Source organism: Eulemur rufifrons, chromosome 9, assembly GCF_041146395.1.
Source record: "Eulemur rufifrons isolate Redbay chromosome 9, OSU_ERuf_1, whole genome shotgun sequence".
In the NCBI taxonomy this organism is placed as follows: Eukaryota; Metazoa; Chordata; class Mammalia; order Primates; family Lemuridae; genus Eulemur; species Eulemur rufifrons.
Window position 1 is genome coordinate 43,368,194 of NC_090991.1, and position 17,840 is coordinate 43,386,033.

The 17,840-nt window shown below is 51.7% G+C and overlaps 2 protein-coding genes across 3 annotated transcripts; one reads left to right on the top strand and one right to left on the bottom strand.

The window, feature by feature from the left end:
• The first annotated feature begins 205 nt into the window (after window positions 1-205).
• PRR29 (proline rich 29) lies at window positions 206-2,841 on the top strand. 2 transcript variants are annotated; one of them, XM_069481613.1, is made up of 6 exons: window positions 206-265; window positions 550-625; window positions 802-908; window positions 2,059-2,300; window positions 2,461-2,531; window positions 2,712-2,841. In XM_069481613.1, exons 1-6 carry the CDS (start codon window positions 206-208, stop codon window positions 2,738-2,740), a joined length of 585 nt encoding a protein of 194 aa, XP_069337714.1. In that variant the 3' UTR covers window positions 2,741-2,841. The 2 variants fall into 2 exon arrangements, with proteins under 2 accessions (XP_069337714.1, XP_069337715.1); XM_069481614.1 differs by having other exon boundaries at window positions 568-625.
• Window positions 2,842-2,903: 62 nt separating this feature from the next.
• ICAM2 (intercellular adhesion molecule 2) lies at window positions 2,904-17,261 on the bottom strand. The gene is made up of 5 exons (XM_069481612.1): window positions 17,200-17,261; window positions 8,045-8,148; window positions 6,126-6,389; window positions 4,592-4,912; window positions 2,904-3,874 (listed from the first exon to the last, which is right to left on the bottom strand). Exons 2-5 carry the CDS (start codon window positions 8,103-8,105, stop codon window positions 3,687-3,689), a joined length of 834 nt encoding a protein of 277 aa, XP_069337713.1. The 5' UTR covers window positions 8,106-8,148; window positions 17,200-17,261; the 3' UTR covers window positions 2,904-3,686.
• Window positions 17,262-17,840: the final 579 nt, after the last annotated feature.

The following is a 17,840-nucleotide window of genomic DNA, read 5'->3' on the forward strand; positions in this document are numbered from 1 at the left end:
GCTGGAGCACCGGCGCAGGGGGGGGTGGACGTGGACATCCAGAGAGGGACTAGCCTCCTGGGGGTGGGGAGGGCGCCTCAGGAGGCGGGGGTGGGGGTGGGGGCTGGGGTGAGGGAGGGGCTGTGATGTGGGGCGGGCCTCGCGCATGCGTGTGAAAATATTTCGGCGTCCCTGGCGTCGCCACGGTAACCTGGACTCGCCTGGCATGGCCTCTGGGGCGGGCGGGAGCGGGGGTCGCTCCCCACCTCACAGTGCAGCCCCGACGGTGAGGGCTGAGCCGGGGAGCAGAGCCGTTCTGTGGGGACGGCGGAGTGGGGAGCGGTCCCTGGACGGGCTGGACCCTGCAGGGGGATGGGGCCGCGGGGAGGAGAGAGACTTTAGACCCAGAGGAGGCTGCTCGACCGGGAGCGGGGAGGCCGTGGGGGCGGGGGAGAGCCCGGCCCTGCAGGGTTAGGGAGGTGACTCGCGGGGAGGAGGTTGGGGCTCGCGACGTGCCCCCACTTCTTCCCGCCTGGCCTGGCTGAGTGTCCCCCCCCCGCCACGCCCCAGCCCTGGACCGTCCTGCAGCCCCTCGCGTGGGCCGTCCCACCTCTGCCCTCGCAGCAGCCGGGTCGCGTGAAGGAAGGTGAGACTCCGGGGTCACCCCCGACACCCCCTCTGCCCCACACATTCTCTCGGCGTCCTCTCCCCGCCATTCCGCGCCCCTGGGGCTGGGCGTCGGGGAAGAGGCCTGGGGACGGGGCAGGGGTGGCAGCGGGGAGAGGAGCCCCGGCGTGGGCTTGCGGAACCCGCGTCCCCTAGATCTGCTGGAGCTGATGATGCTGCAGAACGCGCAGATGCACCAGCTGCTGCTGAGCCGCTTGGTGGCGGGGACGCTGAACCCCTGGCCTGTCCCGCCCAGCCCGCAGGTGCGTGGGGGCGGGGCCACAGTTGTCCCTCCCCTGCAGCTCCATGGGTGGGGAAACACCTGGGGTCCCCCCTTGATGAAAACGACTGGGTGACCGAGGAGCAGGAAGGCTGCCACACCTCTCTGGCCGGGGCTGTTTGGTGTCTATTACGTATCAGGCAGTATGAGGCCCATGTCAGCCTCCATGGGGGACGGGGTGGTCCCCAGGCCTAGACCACCCGGGTCTTGCTTTCAAGGAGGTTTCCTTGCAGCGCATCCCCCACTGGACTTCAGGCCCCAGGAGCGCAGGCACCACTGGACCTGGTGGATCATAAGTGCCTGGGCTCTGTGCCTGACACTTTTTAGGCTCAGTTGATATTTGCTGAACAAGAGAATGAATAAATGAGTGGTTGTAAATACACAGCAAGCTGTGGAGAGGTACAAAGGGCAGCGCACACCTGGCTGGGGGTTGGAGTAAGGCTCCTTGGAGGAGCAGGGGCCTTAGAAAGCCAGGCAGGGTTTTGACCCTCGATCCTTGGAGGAGGCAAGAGGTGTGTCCACCCTCCAGGCTGGCAGGGCAGAGTCAGGAGCCAGGGTTGGGGAAATCGTGTGCTGGTGCGTGTGCTGAGCCTCACTCAGCCAGCGCTGGGTGTCCTGAGAGGGCAGGAGAAGCGAGGGCTGGGTGGAGGGAGGATGCTGGCCAGCTGGGCAGCAGCAGAGAGGGCCTCAAAGCATCCAGGCACAGGGAGACCCTGAGGAGCTGCCACTGCACCTCAGCCCAGGCCCCCAGGGGGGCCCTCAGGATTAGCACCCACCTCACTGATGGGGCACAGGTGGGCCCAGGGGCTGGGGGTGAGGCCAGGGGCAGCTCACTGGACTCCTGGCCCCAGCTCTGAAGCACATCTGGAGTCTTCCAGTCCCTGCTCTGCCACTTATTAGCTGGGTGACCTCAGATAAGTTGCTCAACCTCTTTGAGCCTCAGTTTTCCCACCTATGAAGTAAGGAACAAATGTCTCCAAAATGCCTTGCTTGCATGTAGTAAATGCTCAGTAAACACAAGCCACTGTTATGTTGCATGTCTGGAGGAAGTCACTTAGGGGGTGGAGGAGTAGGTGTAGGGCCAGCCTGATCTTGTACCCTCATTTCCCCTCCGCGTTTTGGACAATCCCCAGGTCTACCTGGAGGGTCTCCAGGAGGAGTCTGAGGAGGAGAAGGAGGAGGACGAGGAGGAGGAGGAGGAGGAGACGGAAGGGCCTTTGGTGTTTCACCACCACTACCTGCCCTGCCTGGTGCCCTCCCCGGGCCCCCTACTGCCCTGGTCAGCCCCTTTCCTCCTGCCTCCCCCATGTCAGCCCCACTTGCAGGATGTGCCCAGGATCCAGCGCCAGCCTCCTGCCTCCAGGAAAAGGGAGGTGTAAGTGAGGCTGGGGGCTCTGGGTACTGCCAGGTTTCTGCTCGGGGGCTGGGCTGGAAGAGCTGCCCAGGAGCTGGTGGTGGGGTGGAGATTGTTGTGGGTGATACCAGAGCCACCCCTGGGCTTCTGATGGGTCTTTCTTTTCTCTCCCCCTTCTCAGGAGAGCTGTGCCCCCACCTCCACCCCCCAGTGCCACAGGGACTGTGGGTGCCGATGTACCCCCAGCTTCAGGTAGGGCAGGGTGGGTGGGCAGTGGGGCTCCGGCCTTGGGGGGATCAGGAGGCCAGGAGGGCCATATGCCCTGTGGCAGGGGGGTTCCTACTGGCACTGCTGTCCTGTCCCCTTCCCTTTTCCTCCTTGGGGTCCACTGAGGCAAGAGGGAGTCAAGATGAGGGTGTGCTGTCTCCCCAGATTACTATGATGCCGAGAGCCTGCTGTGAGGACAGACGCCAGCCTGGCGACCCACACCATCTTCGTCGTAGGGCTGGAAACAGCCCTGGAGCCCCAACCTGCTCCTCTAGTGTCGGCCCCTCTGTGCCTTTGGCTGGCAGCCCCTCTCGCTCCCTCAACCCCATCCAGGCCCTCTTCTGGGTGAATCCTCTCTCCACCTCACTGAGATCCCGAACCGGCCTGATCTCCGCTCTGGAGTTAGAGCTCCTAGAGCACCGCCGAGGCTCTGGCAGCCATGCAGGCCCGACTCTGCCCTACTGTTTCCTGCCTAGACCAGACTCCCCCGCCCCACTTCCTTCACCCCTCTCCTGGGACGACAGGGTCTCCTTTTGGCCTAGTAATGGAGCAGAGCGGAGAGGAGGAGGGGACGGCGTCTGTTTTCCACAGCTTTGAAGTCCCTGTGAGGTGGAAAGAGGGGCCCAGAGTGGTGGGGGATGCCTGAGTGGGCAGGGCCCTGGAGCCCAGCCGGTTCCCTGGGGGCCCCACCCTCACCCCAGGAAGCTGGCTTTGTTGGCAGAGAGGTCAGAGTTGTGTCCTGCCCTGACCAGGAGTGGCCTAGGTCCTAGAGGGCCAGGAGGGAACAGAGTGTCCTCTGTCCCGCCGCCCAGGGTGCGTTTCCCCCACCCTCCCTCAGTAGGAATTAGTCACTCAGGGCCGGATGAGGGTGGGTGTCTGGTGCCTGGGCTGGAAGGAGGCTGAAGGAGACACTGGGGGAGAGAAGTGCACCCCGGTGGGTTCCCCTTCCTGCTGCGTGTTGCCCCAGGAGGAGACATTGAGGGCACAGTGTTAAGTCTAGGTGTTTGTTGTGTTCAGGCTAGAAAAGGAAGCGTCCCCAGAGTCCTCTGCTGCTTGTCATAGTCCTTCAGGCAGGGCTGGACCACAAGCCTGAGGTGCCACGCTGAGTTCCAGTGACCACCATGGCGGTGGCCACGCCACTCATGCAGGCTGTGCCCGGAAGGCCCGTTGCAGCCTCGCCCAGGAAGCGTGCACCCCATAGGTGCCAGTCTGCCTCTGCCGCCAGCGCTGGCTGAAGGCAAAGCAGAGCAGGATGGACGTCACAAACAGGAACAGCAGTACCGACACAGCTGCAATGATGACGGGCATCTGGCTGTCCTGCATGGGCTCTGGGGAGGGAAGAGGCAGTGGTCCTAGACGTCCTGTGGTGCCAGGGCCCAAGGAGAGGGGAGGCCCACCCATCCCCACCCACTCATCCATCCGGCAGGCACCCTGGGTTGCAGAGATGAGCAGCAAATGGAGTCTGCCCCAAAAGTGTTATCTGGGAGAAAGGCGGCCTGGGGTCCAGGCCTCTAGCCAGACTTCTGTGAGATTGGAGGGCAGATGTCCCCCTGCCAGTAGCCCCTGGAACCAGCACGTGGTTGCTGGACACCATGGCCTGGAGGGTGGCACAATCCAGGCTGAGCCCCTCCTCGGGCAGAGCTGAGTGAGCTTCACGCCAAGCTCCCTGAAGGCAGGGAACACCTTGGCCACCCAGAGTCACCGAATGGCAGAGCTCTGGGGACCTTAGGGGTCAGTCAGGACAGCCTTCTCGTTGTAGGGAAGAGCTAAGGCCAGAGAGAGCAGGTGGACTCTGTCAAGGTCATGAAGCTTGCTAAGGGCCAAGCGACTAGTTGAGCTCTCCTGACCTTGGGAACAGCCGAGGTCCAAGCTGGGGACTTGGCCAGAGCTTCAGGGCAGGGAGGGTAAGAGGGAGGCCTGGAAGAAGTGTGGGTCCTGGGCGTTCGCATCCCAAGCCAGCAAGAGTGGGCTCAGGAGTGTTCCTCCCCCAAGGGGCTGAAAGTGAGTGCCCTCTCTCTCCCCCGTGTCACTGGGGCCCTCCTCACCGTAGACCTTGAGCATCTGGGGATCTGAGACACTGCTAAAGACGCTGCCACCGCGAGACTCCAGGTCCAGCTTAGCCAGGCAGGAGAAGTTGTAGTGTTTGTCCTCCCTGTGAGCTGTGCTGTTGAATGTGGCCGTGGCCTCTTGGGGAGCAGGATTTTCCTTCCCAAAGGTCTGGGTGTACAAGGTCTTATTGCCACGGAGCAGGGAGAGGGTGAGGCTCTCAAGGGGCTCCACGGCAGGCACCCTGCACTCCATGGTGAAGGGCTTGCCCACGGCCACCCAGCTGGGCTGCAGCTTCAGCGTGACCTGCTTTGGAGGCTCTGCAGGGGACAAAAGAGGGAGGTCTGGTCAGGATAGGGGTGCAGTCCCCGCAGGCCCCACCTGGCGAGGGCCATCTCCTATCACTGCGGTGTTCCAGGTCCCTGGCTGGACTTGTCGGGGAGGCAGTGGCCTGGTCCCAGGGCTGCTTGCGTGTAAGGGGAGGAGGAAGGGAGCAGTTCAGGGTGAAGGGTGGGCTGTGTGGTAGTTTCACAGACGTCATGCTTTCAAGAATGGACAGGACAGGGGTTGTCAGGGGTTTACAAAGAGCAGGTCCAGAAATTGTACAGCCACCTGGAAAGATATAAAAGTCTGGGTCTGTCTCCCTCCCCTCCAGAAATTAAATACAAATTTCAAAAATTAAGCAATTGCATAATTATACTGAGAGAGGCTTGGAAGAGAGTGCTCATTGGAACGGGGCACTCGAGGGACTGACCTGTGAGTCTCCACACCTAAGAGGCGGGGGCTGGAGCCAGGCCTGCCTTGGTTCTCCAGGGTCAGGTTCACGGCCACCACAATTCCTCACCTATTAAACAGGGCCCGCGGGGGTACCCCGGGATCCCTTTTGAACTAGAATACCTGGTTGCCTCTGCTCACCCCCCACCCTCACCCAGGAGAATATGTTAGATTTAGGACATCCTTCCATCATCTGGTCCCCTGATGCTGGCGATGAGGAGACCCAAGTGACACCCTTGGAGCCAAGATGTTGAGAGAATCCTGTCCCCAGTGGAAGGTTTTCATGGTTCATGGGCAGGTGTGTGTGTGGTGGTCACACATGTGCCCTGGGCCCCTCAGGGGAAGGTATAGATACCAGGAGGTACCTTAGCCGTCTCTTCCTGAGGTGAAGGGGCCCAGCTCTCTTGGGGTACCCTCACTTTTGGCAAGGGACGTGGGGTGCTCCAGCGACGGAGCTGGGAGGAGGCTATGAAGGCTGTGTTGGGAAATGGCTTTGGACGTGGGTGAGCCTTGGTTACAGTGTCCTCCCCTGAGCGAGACTCGAACTCTGGGCTGCCTGCTTCTGAGAGACCAGCGAGCTCAAGGCGACCTGCCAAGGGTGTGAGTGGGTTCTGAGCCCGCTGGCCTGGTTTTGTCACCCCCGGAGCTCAGGGAGGCCGTGAGGAGTGCCCGGGAGCAGTCACAGAGTAGCTTTGGGTACTGCAGTAGATGCAGGCTCTGCCCTGGGGGACAGCAGGGCCCTGTGGCACAGCCACTCACTGTACACGGTGATGTTGAGAACTTTATGCTGCGGCTTCCCGGAGCAGCTGAAGTAGCAGTACAGGACCATGTTCTGGGAGATGTTTGAGACCAAGTAGGACTTCCACCGAGGTCCTTGGGCCAGTAAAGTCTTATTTAGGGAGGTCTCCAGACCACCCTTTTCAGGCTGGTCACAGTTGGTGCTGCAGTTGACTTCCCGGCACTCTTCGGGCTCAACCACCAGCGTCTCCGGCCAGATGTGTACCTCAAATGCCTCACCAGCCCCTGGAAGACCAGAAACACGGAGCAGTGGACATCCCTGCTGCCCTGCCCGTGGAGTTGTCTGCTACTGGCAGTCAAGGGTCAGGGGCCCAGGAAGAAAGGCCATGGTCGGCCCCTTCTTCTGCTTCCCCCTTGTCAGGCCTCACCGCCCCACGCCCCACGGCCGGACCTCAGAACGAGGAGGCTGCCTCCCGCTGTCCCCGGCCCTTCTGCCCGGCAGCCCAGATCAGCCTTCCTTCTGCTCCTGTCCCATCTCCATAGAGAGGGATCCTGCTCGACCTTCGAGGTCAGCCTGAATGTCCTCTCCCCCACACAGGTCTGTGTCCCCTGTGGCCCTCCCTCCTTTCCTTCCTTCCACACGCAACTTTGGGACGCCTGCTGTACAGGCCCTGGGCGTGCAGCAGTGGTCAAAGCGGACCAAACCCTGCCCCTCCTGTCCTTGTGAGGGCGGCTGACAGTAAACAATGAACAGGACAGCCAGCCAGTCCGGTGGCGGTGAGTGCCAGAAAGGGGCAGGGAGTGGAGTCCGGTGCCATTTTAATGGCCGTGCTCAGCAAAGGCCTCACCCTGACATGTGGGCAAAGACATGAAGGGGGTGGCGAGCCCTGCAGATATTGGGGGACAGTGATCCACGGAAAGGGAACCACCAGGGCAATGACCCCCAGTTGGGAATATGCTTGGTGTGCAGGAGCCATGAGGAGGTCAGGATGGCTCACTCTTGAGGAGGAAGGCAGGGGAGAAAGGTAACAGGACCACCTCGAGATGATTATATTCATGCTGATGCGCCCTCAGACATCGAGCAGCTTCTAGAAGGCAGGGCCCTGGTTTTGCGTGTTTCCCTTTCAGCTTAGCACAATGCCGTGTGCATGGCAGACACCCAGGGAGTGTCTGATGCATGAAGACCGAGCCCTCAGTGCCCACCTGCACTCAGGGATGACCAGGAAGTCAGCTGGGCCCAGCCTGTGTCCTGGGCTCCTACCTCACCCACAGGTCCCTGCCACCCCCAGCTCTCAGCTGGTGGCATATAATGAAGTGGCAAGAGAGGGCCTTTGTGGTGGGCAGCACTGGATTTGAATCAGAGTTTGCCGTGTACCGGCGTGTGGCCTGGGGCAAGGTGCTTTCTTGCTCTTTAAAGAGCCCGGGTTTCTTCATCTGTCAAATGGGCTAAGGGTTGTCATGAGGGTTCACTGAGACGGTGCTAGAACAGCACCTGGCAGGTTGTTGGAGACACAGGGTACTCAGCACGTGGTGGCATTTTCCTTCCTCATTCCCTTGACTCACTGAAAGTGGTTTCATTTTCACTTTGACTGCAGCCAGGTGATGGCCCCTGCCATCCCCAGGGCCCTTCTTGAAGACCAGCTGGGCACATGCCCTTGTCTTCCCTTGAACCCCAGCATCCCTTCACCTCCCAAGGACCCCAGCCAGCCCACATCCGCATGCCACAAAGCCCTGGTGCCTATTCAACCTGGTGTTCAAAACGCCAGGCCCCCAACTACTACCCAGGGGCCACAGGGACCAGAAGCCAGGCTGGCACAGGATCCTATACCCATGGCAGGGTGGCTCCAGTGTTCAAAGCCTCAGCAACTTTAGGGGAGCGGGGCACCCACACTCTCTGGGCTGGCACGGGCCAAATCAGGACCCCCAGGCACCTGGCTTACCTGGGCAGCAGAGCAGGGCGAGGAGGGTGGCGGGCAGGCCCCAGCAACCAAAAGGGGCCATCTCTGGTGGTGTCCGCGGGCCCTGGGAAGTGGCCGAGGGCTGCCTGGAGGGAGACGGAGGGCTCGGGTTAGGGAGTGGTGACCTGGAGCCACAGCCCAAATCCCCAGCGTTCTGTGAGCTGATGACTGCATTTCCTCTCATTATCTGAGTGGTCTTTGGGAAGCCACGTGTGCTGGCCAGCTCCCACCCAGGCCTCCAAGAATCCAGGCGGAGGAAGCCAGCAGCAGCTGATAAGCAGGGCATACCCCACCCTCCCGGCCTGCTCCCTGTGCAGGGGTGGGGCAGGTGGTGGGTGCACATGTGTGGACAGGCATGTGCGTGTGTGTGTGTGTGTGTGTGTGAGTTGTGTGTGCACACGGGATTTGGTGTGCTGAATGTGCACAGGGGACAAGGAGTACTATGAGCCCCAGATCTGGGGAACCCCAATCCCACAGGATACATTGTTGGAGTCACCTTGGGGAACAGAATATCCAAAGTCAGAACCCAGTCAGGACACGTAGTCACCATAGCAAAATGCCAGAGACCTCGGTTTTTCTAAGGAAACCTGGACAGGAATTTGAGGTTTTCCTGCTAAATGCCCAGCACAAGCCTGATTAGATTAAAACCTCCACTCAGTTTTCAACCTAAACTTGACCCTGACTCAGTTGATTCTGGGCCAAAAATTCTGGGCCCAGAGCCTCAGGGAATGCACCGTATACCAGTCCCCCGAAGCCCAGGCACAGACAGAGAATGGGGGTCCATGTGGCTGCAGCTCCATTTCCTGGGCCTGTGTGGTGGTGTTCCCCAGCCTTCTCCCCCACCCCCAAGGGGGCCCCCTTGGTCTGGGAGGGCCAAGACCTGAGAGTTTTGGTTTATTTCTAGGGAGGCAGCTTTGTCACCTGTTAAGCAGAGAGTGGGTGAGAGAGGGATTTTGAGGCCGGGAGGGTCTTCCAGGTGGCTTTGATCCCCACACATCCAGACTTGTAATCCCAGGGCCGCCTAAGCTCCCCCTCGACCAGCAGGGGAAAGGCAGGTCTCCTTGCTTTCTCGGGGAAGCCCCAAAGGCTGTCACTGCTGTCCTGGTGGTCAAGGGCTGCCATTGTCAGCCTGGATCCAGGGAAGTCCCTGGACAGGGCTACTGGACTTGGGAATGGTGCCAGGCTTGGCAGAGAGAAGAGGAAAGAAGAGGGCAGAGCTGTGACCCCAGCCTGGAAGGATCTGTGCCCACGTGGGGCTGGCAAGGTGCCAAGAGCAGGAAACACTCCTCCAGCTCAAGCTAGGGGCTGAGGGGGTGGCCCGGGGCTTGGACAAGGGGTGGGGTGTGTGGGGTGTTATTGTGGTGAAGACTCTGTGGCCACCACGGGGTCAGAATAATAATAATAGTGAACAATTACTACAGGTCGGGCACTGTTATAAGCGCCCTACAAATATTAACTATTAATAATTAATCCCCTAACTCTATGAAGTAGGTACTGTTACTGCCCTCATCTTACAGGTGGGGAAACTGAGGTACAGGAAGATTAAATGACTTGTCTAAGGTCACATACCTAGGAGAGAATGAAGCCACTATGAGAGCCATCCCTGGTGACTGATGGAGAGAAGAGGCAAGTGACAGCCCATCCGAGTGGCACGAGAGGAGGATTGTTAGGGGCCAGATTCCCAGGAGACCCTCTGGAGGGAAATGCAAGGCAGCAGAAGGCCAGAGGAAATTTCTAGGGCCTCCCTTGCCATGAGGGGCTGGGGGAAAGTGGAGTGATCCGTGCCTGGAGAGCTCCAATCAGCTTCTGGAAGGGGCAGTGTCTGGGAATCCTACCTGCTGGAAGGTCAGCAGGGCCAGCCTGACTCCCTCCCCACAGGTGTCCTAGGGGCGGCCCGCTCCCACCCCACCGCCTCCTCCCACCCGTTGGGCATGGCGTTAGAAATGTTTCCTGCATTCTAACAGTTTGCACGTCAATCTCCCTCCCTCCTCACTGGCCTGTCAGCCACGAGGGCAGACGCTGAATCTCACGCACTGCTGTGTACAGCTAGAGCAGGACACTGCCCGAACACAGCAGGTGCTTCGTAGCTGTTGAATCGGTAGGTGGATGGAGGGATGGATGGATTAGGGAATGAATGAAAGAAATAGTCTGTCTTGGTGAACAACCCAAACAAACTTGGATGAAGCCTTCCTTTTAGGTCCTGGGCATCTATTATTCTTGTTCACTCAGCATGTCTTTCTCCTCCTACTGCTAACGTCTCTGCCCATCTCCAGGCCACAGGGCTGGCCGCACAACATGGCCAAGGCTAATCATGGCAGCTTACTCCTTGAGGATGGGCACTTGGAGTTAAGCCAGGGCAGAGGTTTGTCTGGGAGTTTCTGAACCAGAGCTGCTAGGAACAAGCTCTCCCCTTTCTTGTCCTAACACTGGGTGCACATAAGTCAGGAGATAAGTGTTGATGAGGATGTGGAGAAAAGGGAACCTTTGCACACGGTTGGTGGGACTGGAACTTAGTATAATCATTATGGAAAATAGAATGGAGGTTCCTCAAAAATTAAAAATAGAAGCACCTTATGATCCAGCGATTTCACTGCTGGGTATATATGAAATCACTATGGTAAAGATGTATCTGCACTCCCGGGTTTATTGCAAAAGCCAAGATACGGAATCAACCTATGTGCCCATCAGTGGCTGAACAGGTAAAGAAAATGTGGCATATATACACAGGGGCATACTATTCAGCCTTAAAACAGATCCTGTCATTTTCAACAATATGGATGAACGTAGAGGACAGTATGTTAAGTGAAAACAGCCAGGCATAGAAAAAAAAGTAGCATATGATCTCACTTGTATGTGGAATCTAAAAAAGTCAAACTTGTGGAAAGCAGAGAGTAGAATGGTGGTTCCCAGGGACAGAGGGGAGGGGAGGGAATGGGGAGAGTTTGGTCCAAGGATAAAAACTTTCAGTTAAAAGAAAGGCGTTCAAGGGATCTATTCCACAACATGGCGACTATAGTTAATAACATTGCATTCATTGTGTACTTGAAAAATAAAAGAGTAGACTTTAAGTGTTCTCACCACGCAAAATGATAACCAGGCAAGATAATGTGTATGTTAATCAGCTCGATTTAGCCGTTCCACAGTGTATACATATTCCAAAACATCATGCATATATAAATATACACTGTCAGCCCTCCAGATCCGTGCATGGGTTTTGCATCTGTGAATTCGACCAACTATGAATTGACAATATTTGGGGAAAAAAATTCCATAAAGTTTCAAAAAGCAAAAGCTGAATTTGCTGCACACCAGCTACATTGAATCCATATGAATGAAGCAGTGGGTAGCGTTGTGTGAGGTGTTACCAGTGATCTAGAGATGATTTAAAGTACACGGGAGGATGTGCGTAGGTTATATGCAAACACTACACCATTTTATATAAGGGACTTGAGTATCCCTGGATTTTGGTATCCATGGGGGTCTCTGAACCCAATCTCCCATGGAGACTGAGGGGTAACTGTACGATTCTTGTCAGTTTAAAAAAATGTTATATGAGCTTGGTAAAATTTCAAGGAAGACTGGTAGAGATAATTGTATATGAATTCTAAACCACAAGAGAAGGTTTAAATGGTATAAACACAACCAAAACAACCCTCAAGTCAGTTTTTAAAAGAAATTAAATAAGGAGAAAAGCATAGAAAAAGTCGAACAAATGCAATATTTTAAAAGATGATATTAAAAATTACAAAGTATTGGAACACAAAACTCAGCTCTATGTTCTTTACAGGAAAAACGCCCAATGCATAAGGATACGGAATTGGTTGAAAGTCAAAGGATGAAAAGGAGATACCAGGCAAATACCAACTAAAAGAAAGCTTGGAAAGTTGTATGCATATCAGACAAAGAGGACTTTTAAGACAAAAACATATATTAGGGATAGAGTGAGTGTCTAGATCAAAGAGTCAATTCACTAGGAAGTTATGATAGTTTTAAACTTGTAAGCAGCCAGCTTAAAAGAACTACAAAGAGGTAAAATTACTATCATAACAGGAAATTTTAACATACATCTCTTAATTTCTGATATAGACAGGAAAAAAAATCAATAAATGAACGAAAGAGCTGACTCAATTTAAAAGCTTGAGCTGCATCTATAAATTAGAGAATACAGATTCTCCAAGATGATACATTTTAAAACCCCTATATAGAATTTAAAAACACACCCTAAATAATGCATTGATCAAAGAAGAAATTGTAATGACACATTTATAAATTCCTAAAATTGAGTGATAATGAAAATATCATATTAACATTGGTGGGATGTAGCAAAAGTGTTTCTGGCAGGGACATTTATAGCTTTGAACGCTTGTATAAGAAAAGAAATCTGAAATAAGTGTCCAACTTGTTTAAGTAGTCTAGAAGTTAGAAAAAGAATGACAAAGTAAATCCAAAAGTGACACAAAAGGGAACAGAGTAAGAGTAGGAATCGTTCAAACAAAGAAAGTAAACAAACAACAAGGTAAACCCAAAACTAAAAAAAATAGAGAGGTTAATAAAGATAAGACCCAGCCAGGCTCACACCTGTAATCCTAGTGCTTTGGGAAGGGGGAGATAGGAGGATCACTTAAGACCTGGAGTTTGAAACCAGCCTGGGCAACATAGCAAGACCCTGTCTCTACAAAACAATAAAAATATAGCTGGGAGTGGTGCCTGTAGTCACAGCTGCTTGGAAGGCTCAGCTTGAACCTGGGAGTTCGAGGCTACAGTGGGCTTTGATGGCGCCTCTGCCCTCCAGCCTGGGCGACAGAGGGAGACCCTGTCTCCAAAAAGAATAAATACATTTATTTTATTTATCTTTAAAAGAGCAGAAATCAATAAAATAGAAAAACAAACATGGTACGGAAGATCAATAAAACAAAAAGTTCTTTGAAAAAAAAAAAACCTAATAGAATGGGCAAATCTCTGGCAAAATCTATTCAGAAACAAAAAGAAGGCACAAGTAAACATCAGTAGGAATGAAAATGGAGACATAACCACGAGATTACAAAGAAGGTTATACAAATTCAGAGAAACAGAAAGTAGAATGGTAGTTGCCAGGGGCTGGGGGGAGGGGAAATGAGAGTTGTTTAATGAGTATAGAGTTCCCGTTTTGCAAGATGAGAAGGTTCCAGAGATGGGTTGCAAAATAACGTAACATGCTTAACATTACTGAACTGTACATTTAAAAATAGTTAAGATGGTATATTTTATGTTATGTGTATTTTACCACGATTAAAAATAAAAATAAAAATAAAAAGACTATAAAGAATTTAGCCACAAAAAAGGAAACAAAATAGACCAAATCTTAGAAAAATATAACTTACCAAACTTAATTTAAGAAGAGATCACAAACCTGAGTGGTTCTATAACTATTATATTAAAGAAATTGAATCAGAAATTTAAAATCTTTCCACAAGGAAAATACATATCCAGACAGTTTTATAGAAGTTCAAATAGAGGTAATTCTTTTAAAAATTTTTTTTTTTTTTTTTCTGAGATGGGAGTCTGTGTTCCCCAGGCTGGCCTTGAACTCCGGAGGTCAAGAGATCCTCCCACCTCAGCCTCCCGAGTTGCTGGGACTACAGGTGCACGCCACTGCATCCGGGTGGTAATCTCAATTTTATAAAAACTCTTTCTGAGAATGGAAAAAGTGGGAACACTCTCTAACTCTTTCTAGGAGGCCAGGGTGACCTTAATATCTAAAACAGACAAATACAGGACAAGAAAGGAAAATTAGAGGCCAGTTTCACTGATGAATATAAATGCAACAATTGTAAGAAAAATACTAGTAAATCAAATCTGACAGTGTATAAAAAATATAAGACATCCCATTTGAGTGGGGTTTATCTCAGGTATGCAAGGGTGGTTCAACAATAGAAGAAAAGCCTATGAAAGTTATTTATTATGTTGGCAATAGTACACTTTGGTGCTCTGTGTTTCCTCACTTCTGCCCTCCTCTGATTTTGCTGTATGTACAGTGGGTCATTTTGTGCAAGCCCAGACTCCCCTTAGGCTGCCAGTGTCCCCCTTCAAGCATACATACCACATTTCATTTTGCATTTTGCCTCTGGGTCTTCCTTGATGCTTTAGGAGCAATTTATTTGCCTGCTAGTGAGTCCCAGAAGTCTGGGAGAGTTAAGGTCCCTAAGATGCAACCCTCCCCCAGTGGAGGACAGAAGCCCGTAGATACATGTCCCAGCCTCCTTATTCCCTGTGGGCAACTCTGGGAGGCTCCCTGCAGGCTCATCCGAGGACCAACAGGATGGGCTGCCTTTGCCTGGAGCTGCAATGTCAGCTGCGCTTCTTGAAATGGGCTTTTCCTCCTTTCCTGTCTCCTCCCTGTTCCTCCACTTCCTGCTTGCTGGAATCGTCTCTCAGATAACCTGTCTGAATCCAAGTCCTTGTTCCAGGCTCTGCTTTGAAGGAGTCCAAACTAAAAACTTACATTAATGGATTTAGGAAGAAAAAATATTTGATTATCTCGACAGATCCAGAAGAAAAAAGAAGTTGATGACATTCAACACCCTTTCATGATAAAAGCTCCTAGCAAATTAGAAGGAAACTTCCTTAACCTGATAAAGAAAACTGACATAAAACTTATATATTATTTTTAATTAGTAAATCTTAGGGAATTTCCTTTAAAATAAAAATCAGACAAGGATGCCCATGATCTCTGATCCTATTTAACACTGCAAATGTCTTCCTAGACATTGCAGTAAGATTAAAAAAAGAAGAAGAAAGAAAAGAAAAGAAAGAAAAGAAAAGAAAAGAGCAAAACCATTCCATATGGCTGCTTAGGTAGAAAATCCAAAAAATTCATCAAGTAAATGTTTCAAAATAATAAGAGATTTTAGCAAGGCAACTAGCTATACAATCAATATCCAACAATAATTTGCCTTTGTGTATATTAGTAACACACAAAAATATAATTTTAAAAATACACCATTTACAATAATCAACAAAAAGTAGAGGCATAAATCTAGAAAAACCTAGAACTATAAAAACCTATGGTAAGAAAATTATAAAACTTTATAGAAAGACATTAAAGACAGTCTAAATGAGAACCCAATGTTCTTAGACAGGAGAGTCAACATTTTAAAGATGTAAATTCTTCCCTAAGATCTACAGATTCAATGTAATTCCAATGAATCCCAATAGGGTTGTTCATGGAAATTGAAAGCTGATTTTAAAGTTTATATGGAAGAGCAAAAGGACCAAAACACCTCTATAGAAGAAGAATAAGGTAACAGATTTGCTTTACTAGATATTAAAGCTTTCTATAAAATATGGTATTAGTGCAGGTATAGGCAAATCAACTGATAGAATGAACAGAATAAAAGCCTAGAAATAGACCTATGCTTGTTTGAAACTTTGATCCATGACATAGGTGGCATTGGAGATCACTGGACAGAACAAGAGTCTATTAAGTGATGCTGAATCAATCGACTAACCACATAGAGAAAAAGTATCCCTACCTCACACCAAACGCAGAAATCAATTCCATTTAGACTAAGGATTTATATGTGAAAGAAAACTCTAAAAACTCTTTTAAGAAAATATAGGAGAGTGTTTTTATGTCTTCAGGGCAAGACTTTAAGCAAGATCTCAAAATGGCCAATCATAAAACAAACAAATTGATGACTTTGATTACATGAAGGACACAAAGAAACATTTCAAAGAAAAGGAAACATGTTTAAACAAATCCAGGGAAATTAAAATTAAAACCACAATGCGATATCATTTTGTATCTACCAGAGTGGCAAAAGTTAAAAAAATGTGACAAGGCCAATTGTTGGAGAGATGGTAGGTCTATAGGAACTCTTATAATTGCTGGCAGAGTATATATTGGTCCTCTGGGAAACAATTTGGCATTATTTTGTAAAGCTGATTATTCTTATACCCCATAACCCACACTTCCATCCTTAGATGTATACCCTAGAAAAACTGTCACACTCAGAACCAGCAGACATGTCCTGTGTTTACTATGTGTGTGATCCCCGGCAAGTAACTTAATCTCCCTGTGCCTCAATTTCCTCATCTGTAAAATGAGATTAATAATAATATCTTTCTCCTAGGGTTGTTGTACAGATTAAACAAATTAAATGAGTTAACATTTTAAAGTATTTAGAACAGTGCCTAGCACAATAAATGCTGTATAACTGTTTCATAAAATAAAAATAAATTGGCATATCCAGGCGTGGTGGCACACACCTGTAATCCCAGGTGGGAGGCTGAGGCAGGAGGATCGCTTGAGCCTAAGAGTTCAAATTCACAGTGAGCTGTGATCACACCTGTGAACAGCCTCTGCACTCCAGCCTGGGCAACATAGTGAGACTCTGTCTAAATAAATAAGTAGGCATGCTATGTGATAAAGCACTTTAAAAAATAATCAAGAGAACAATAAACGCAAAACTCCAGAGGGCGGTTATGTCTGGGTGGGACTTGCAGGCACGAAGCAGGTAAATAGAAGGATTTGCAATTGACAGTCCATCCTTGAGTGGCAGCTTCAGGGGTGTTTGTTACATTACTGTGTAGTACTGGGTACATGTATGTTACATATGCTTTTTTAGGTGTTACATGGTGCATTTTCCAAAAAGAAAACAAAGTGCAAAGGGAAATTCCTACATGTCTAGAAAGAAGAAGAGGCTTCCTGGGAATGTGAGCCACAGGTGGGGAGAGACCCCTCTAGCTGAGGCAGGAAGGGTTCCACTGAATGAGATTCACCGAGAACCCACGATGCCTGCCCCGGAGGAAGGGGATGTCCCTAAGCAGCAGCTCCCACGGCCCATGGGGGCCCACAGATACAGAGAGCCCCACATTCCTAAATCAGTCACCCGGGTGGCAGAGCAGGAGAGGAAGGGGAGAAGGACGACAAAAGACAGGGTACAACCGCAAAGGTGGGCCCCAGGACTGAGAGAGAGACCCGGCAGGACAGGAGCTTCCCATAGCGTGGAACATGGAGCCAGAGGAACTCTGGTGCTTACTAAGGGGAAACCGAGCCCCAGAGAGGGGAAGGGACTAGAACTCAGGCCTTGACACTGTCCAAAAGGCATTCCACGCTGCCAGGCTCTGTGGAGGGAAAGGGAGAAGCTCCGACTTACCGCTGTGGGCTGGGACGGGCCGGCGCCAGGTCGGCACCTGCGGGCAGGAAAGCGGTGATGAGGCCGTGTGTCGCAGCTGCCACCGGTTTAGCATCTGCTATTCAGGCTTCTCCCTCGATAACGAACTCCCTCACTCGGCAGTCACGTGCTTCCTGTGCCCCGGCTCCCACCCCGAACTAACTTCATTTTAGCTCCACGCCCTTTGTTTGAAAAAGATTGTGGTAAGATACACATAATGAAATTCTCCATTTTAATCATTTTGAAGTGAGCAGTTCAGTGGCGTTAAGTACGTCCACAGGGTCCTGCCACCCCGTCACCACCCATCTCCAGAACGCGTGACATCCCCAGACTCCAACTCCCGACCCAGGGGACACTAACGCCCCTTCCCTCCCCACCCCTGCCCCCCGCGGCCCCCACGGCCCCCACTCCGCTTTCTGCCCCTGAGTTTGACCCCTTTAGGAACCTCAGCCAGGGGAAATCATACAGTACTGTCCTTTTGTGTCCCCTTTCACACAGCACAGTGTCCTCAGGGCTCATCCATGACATAGCAGGTGTCAGAAGAACATTCCATCGTACCACAGCGTGTCTGTCCGCTCAGTGTCAGTGGACGCTTGGTTGCTTCTCCCTCCTGGCTGCCACGG

Bases quoted from the DNA above. Each gene is read 5' to 3' on its own strand.
- PRR29 (XM_069481613.1), top strand. From the start codon at position 206: ATGGCCTCTGGGGCGGGCGGGAGCGGGGGTCGCTCCCCACCTCACAGT. The intron at 266-549 runs GTGAGGGCTGAG...GCCACGCCCCAG, and splicing joins CTCACAGTGCAGCCCCGACG to CCCTGGACCGTCCTGCAGCC. The intron at 909-2,058 runs GTGCGTGGGGGC...GACAATCCCCAG, and splicing joins CTGTCCCGCCCAGCCCGCAG to GTCTACCTGGAGGGTCTCCA.
- ICAM2 (XM_069481612.1), bottom strand. From the start codon at position 8,105: ATGGCCCCTTTTGGTTGCTGGGGCCTGCCCGCCACCCTCCTCGCCCTG. The intron at 6,390-8,044 runs GTAAGCCAGGTG...CTGGTCTTCCAG, and splicing joins CGCCCTGCTCTGCTGCCCAG to GGGCTGGTGAGGCATTTGAG. The intron at 3,875-4,591 runs GTGAGGAGGGCC...TTCCCTCCCCAG, and splicing joins CCAGATGCTCAAGGTCTACG to AGCCCATGCAGGACAGCCAG.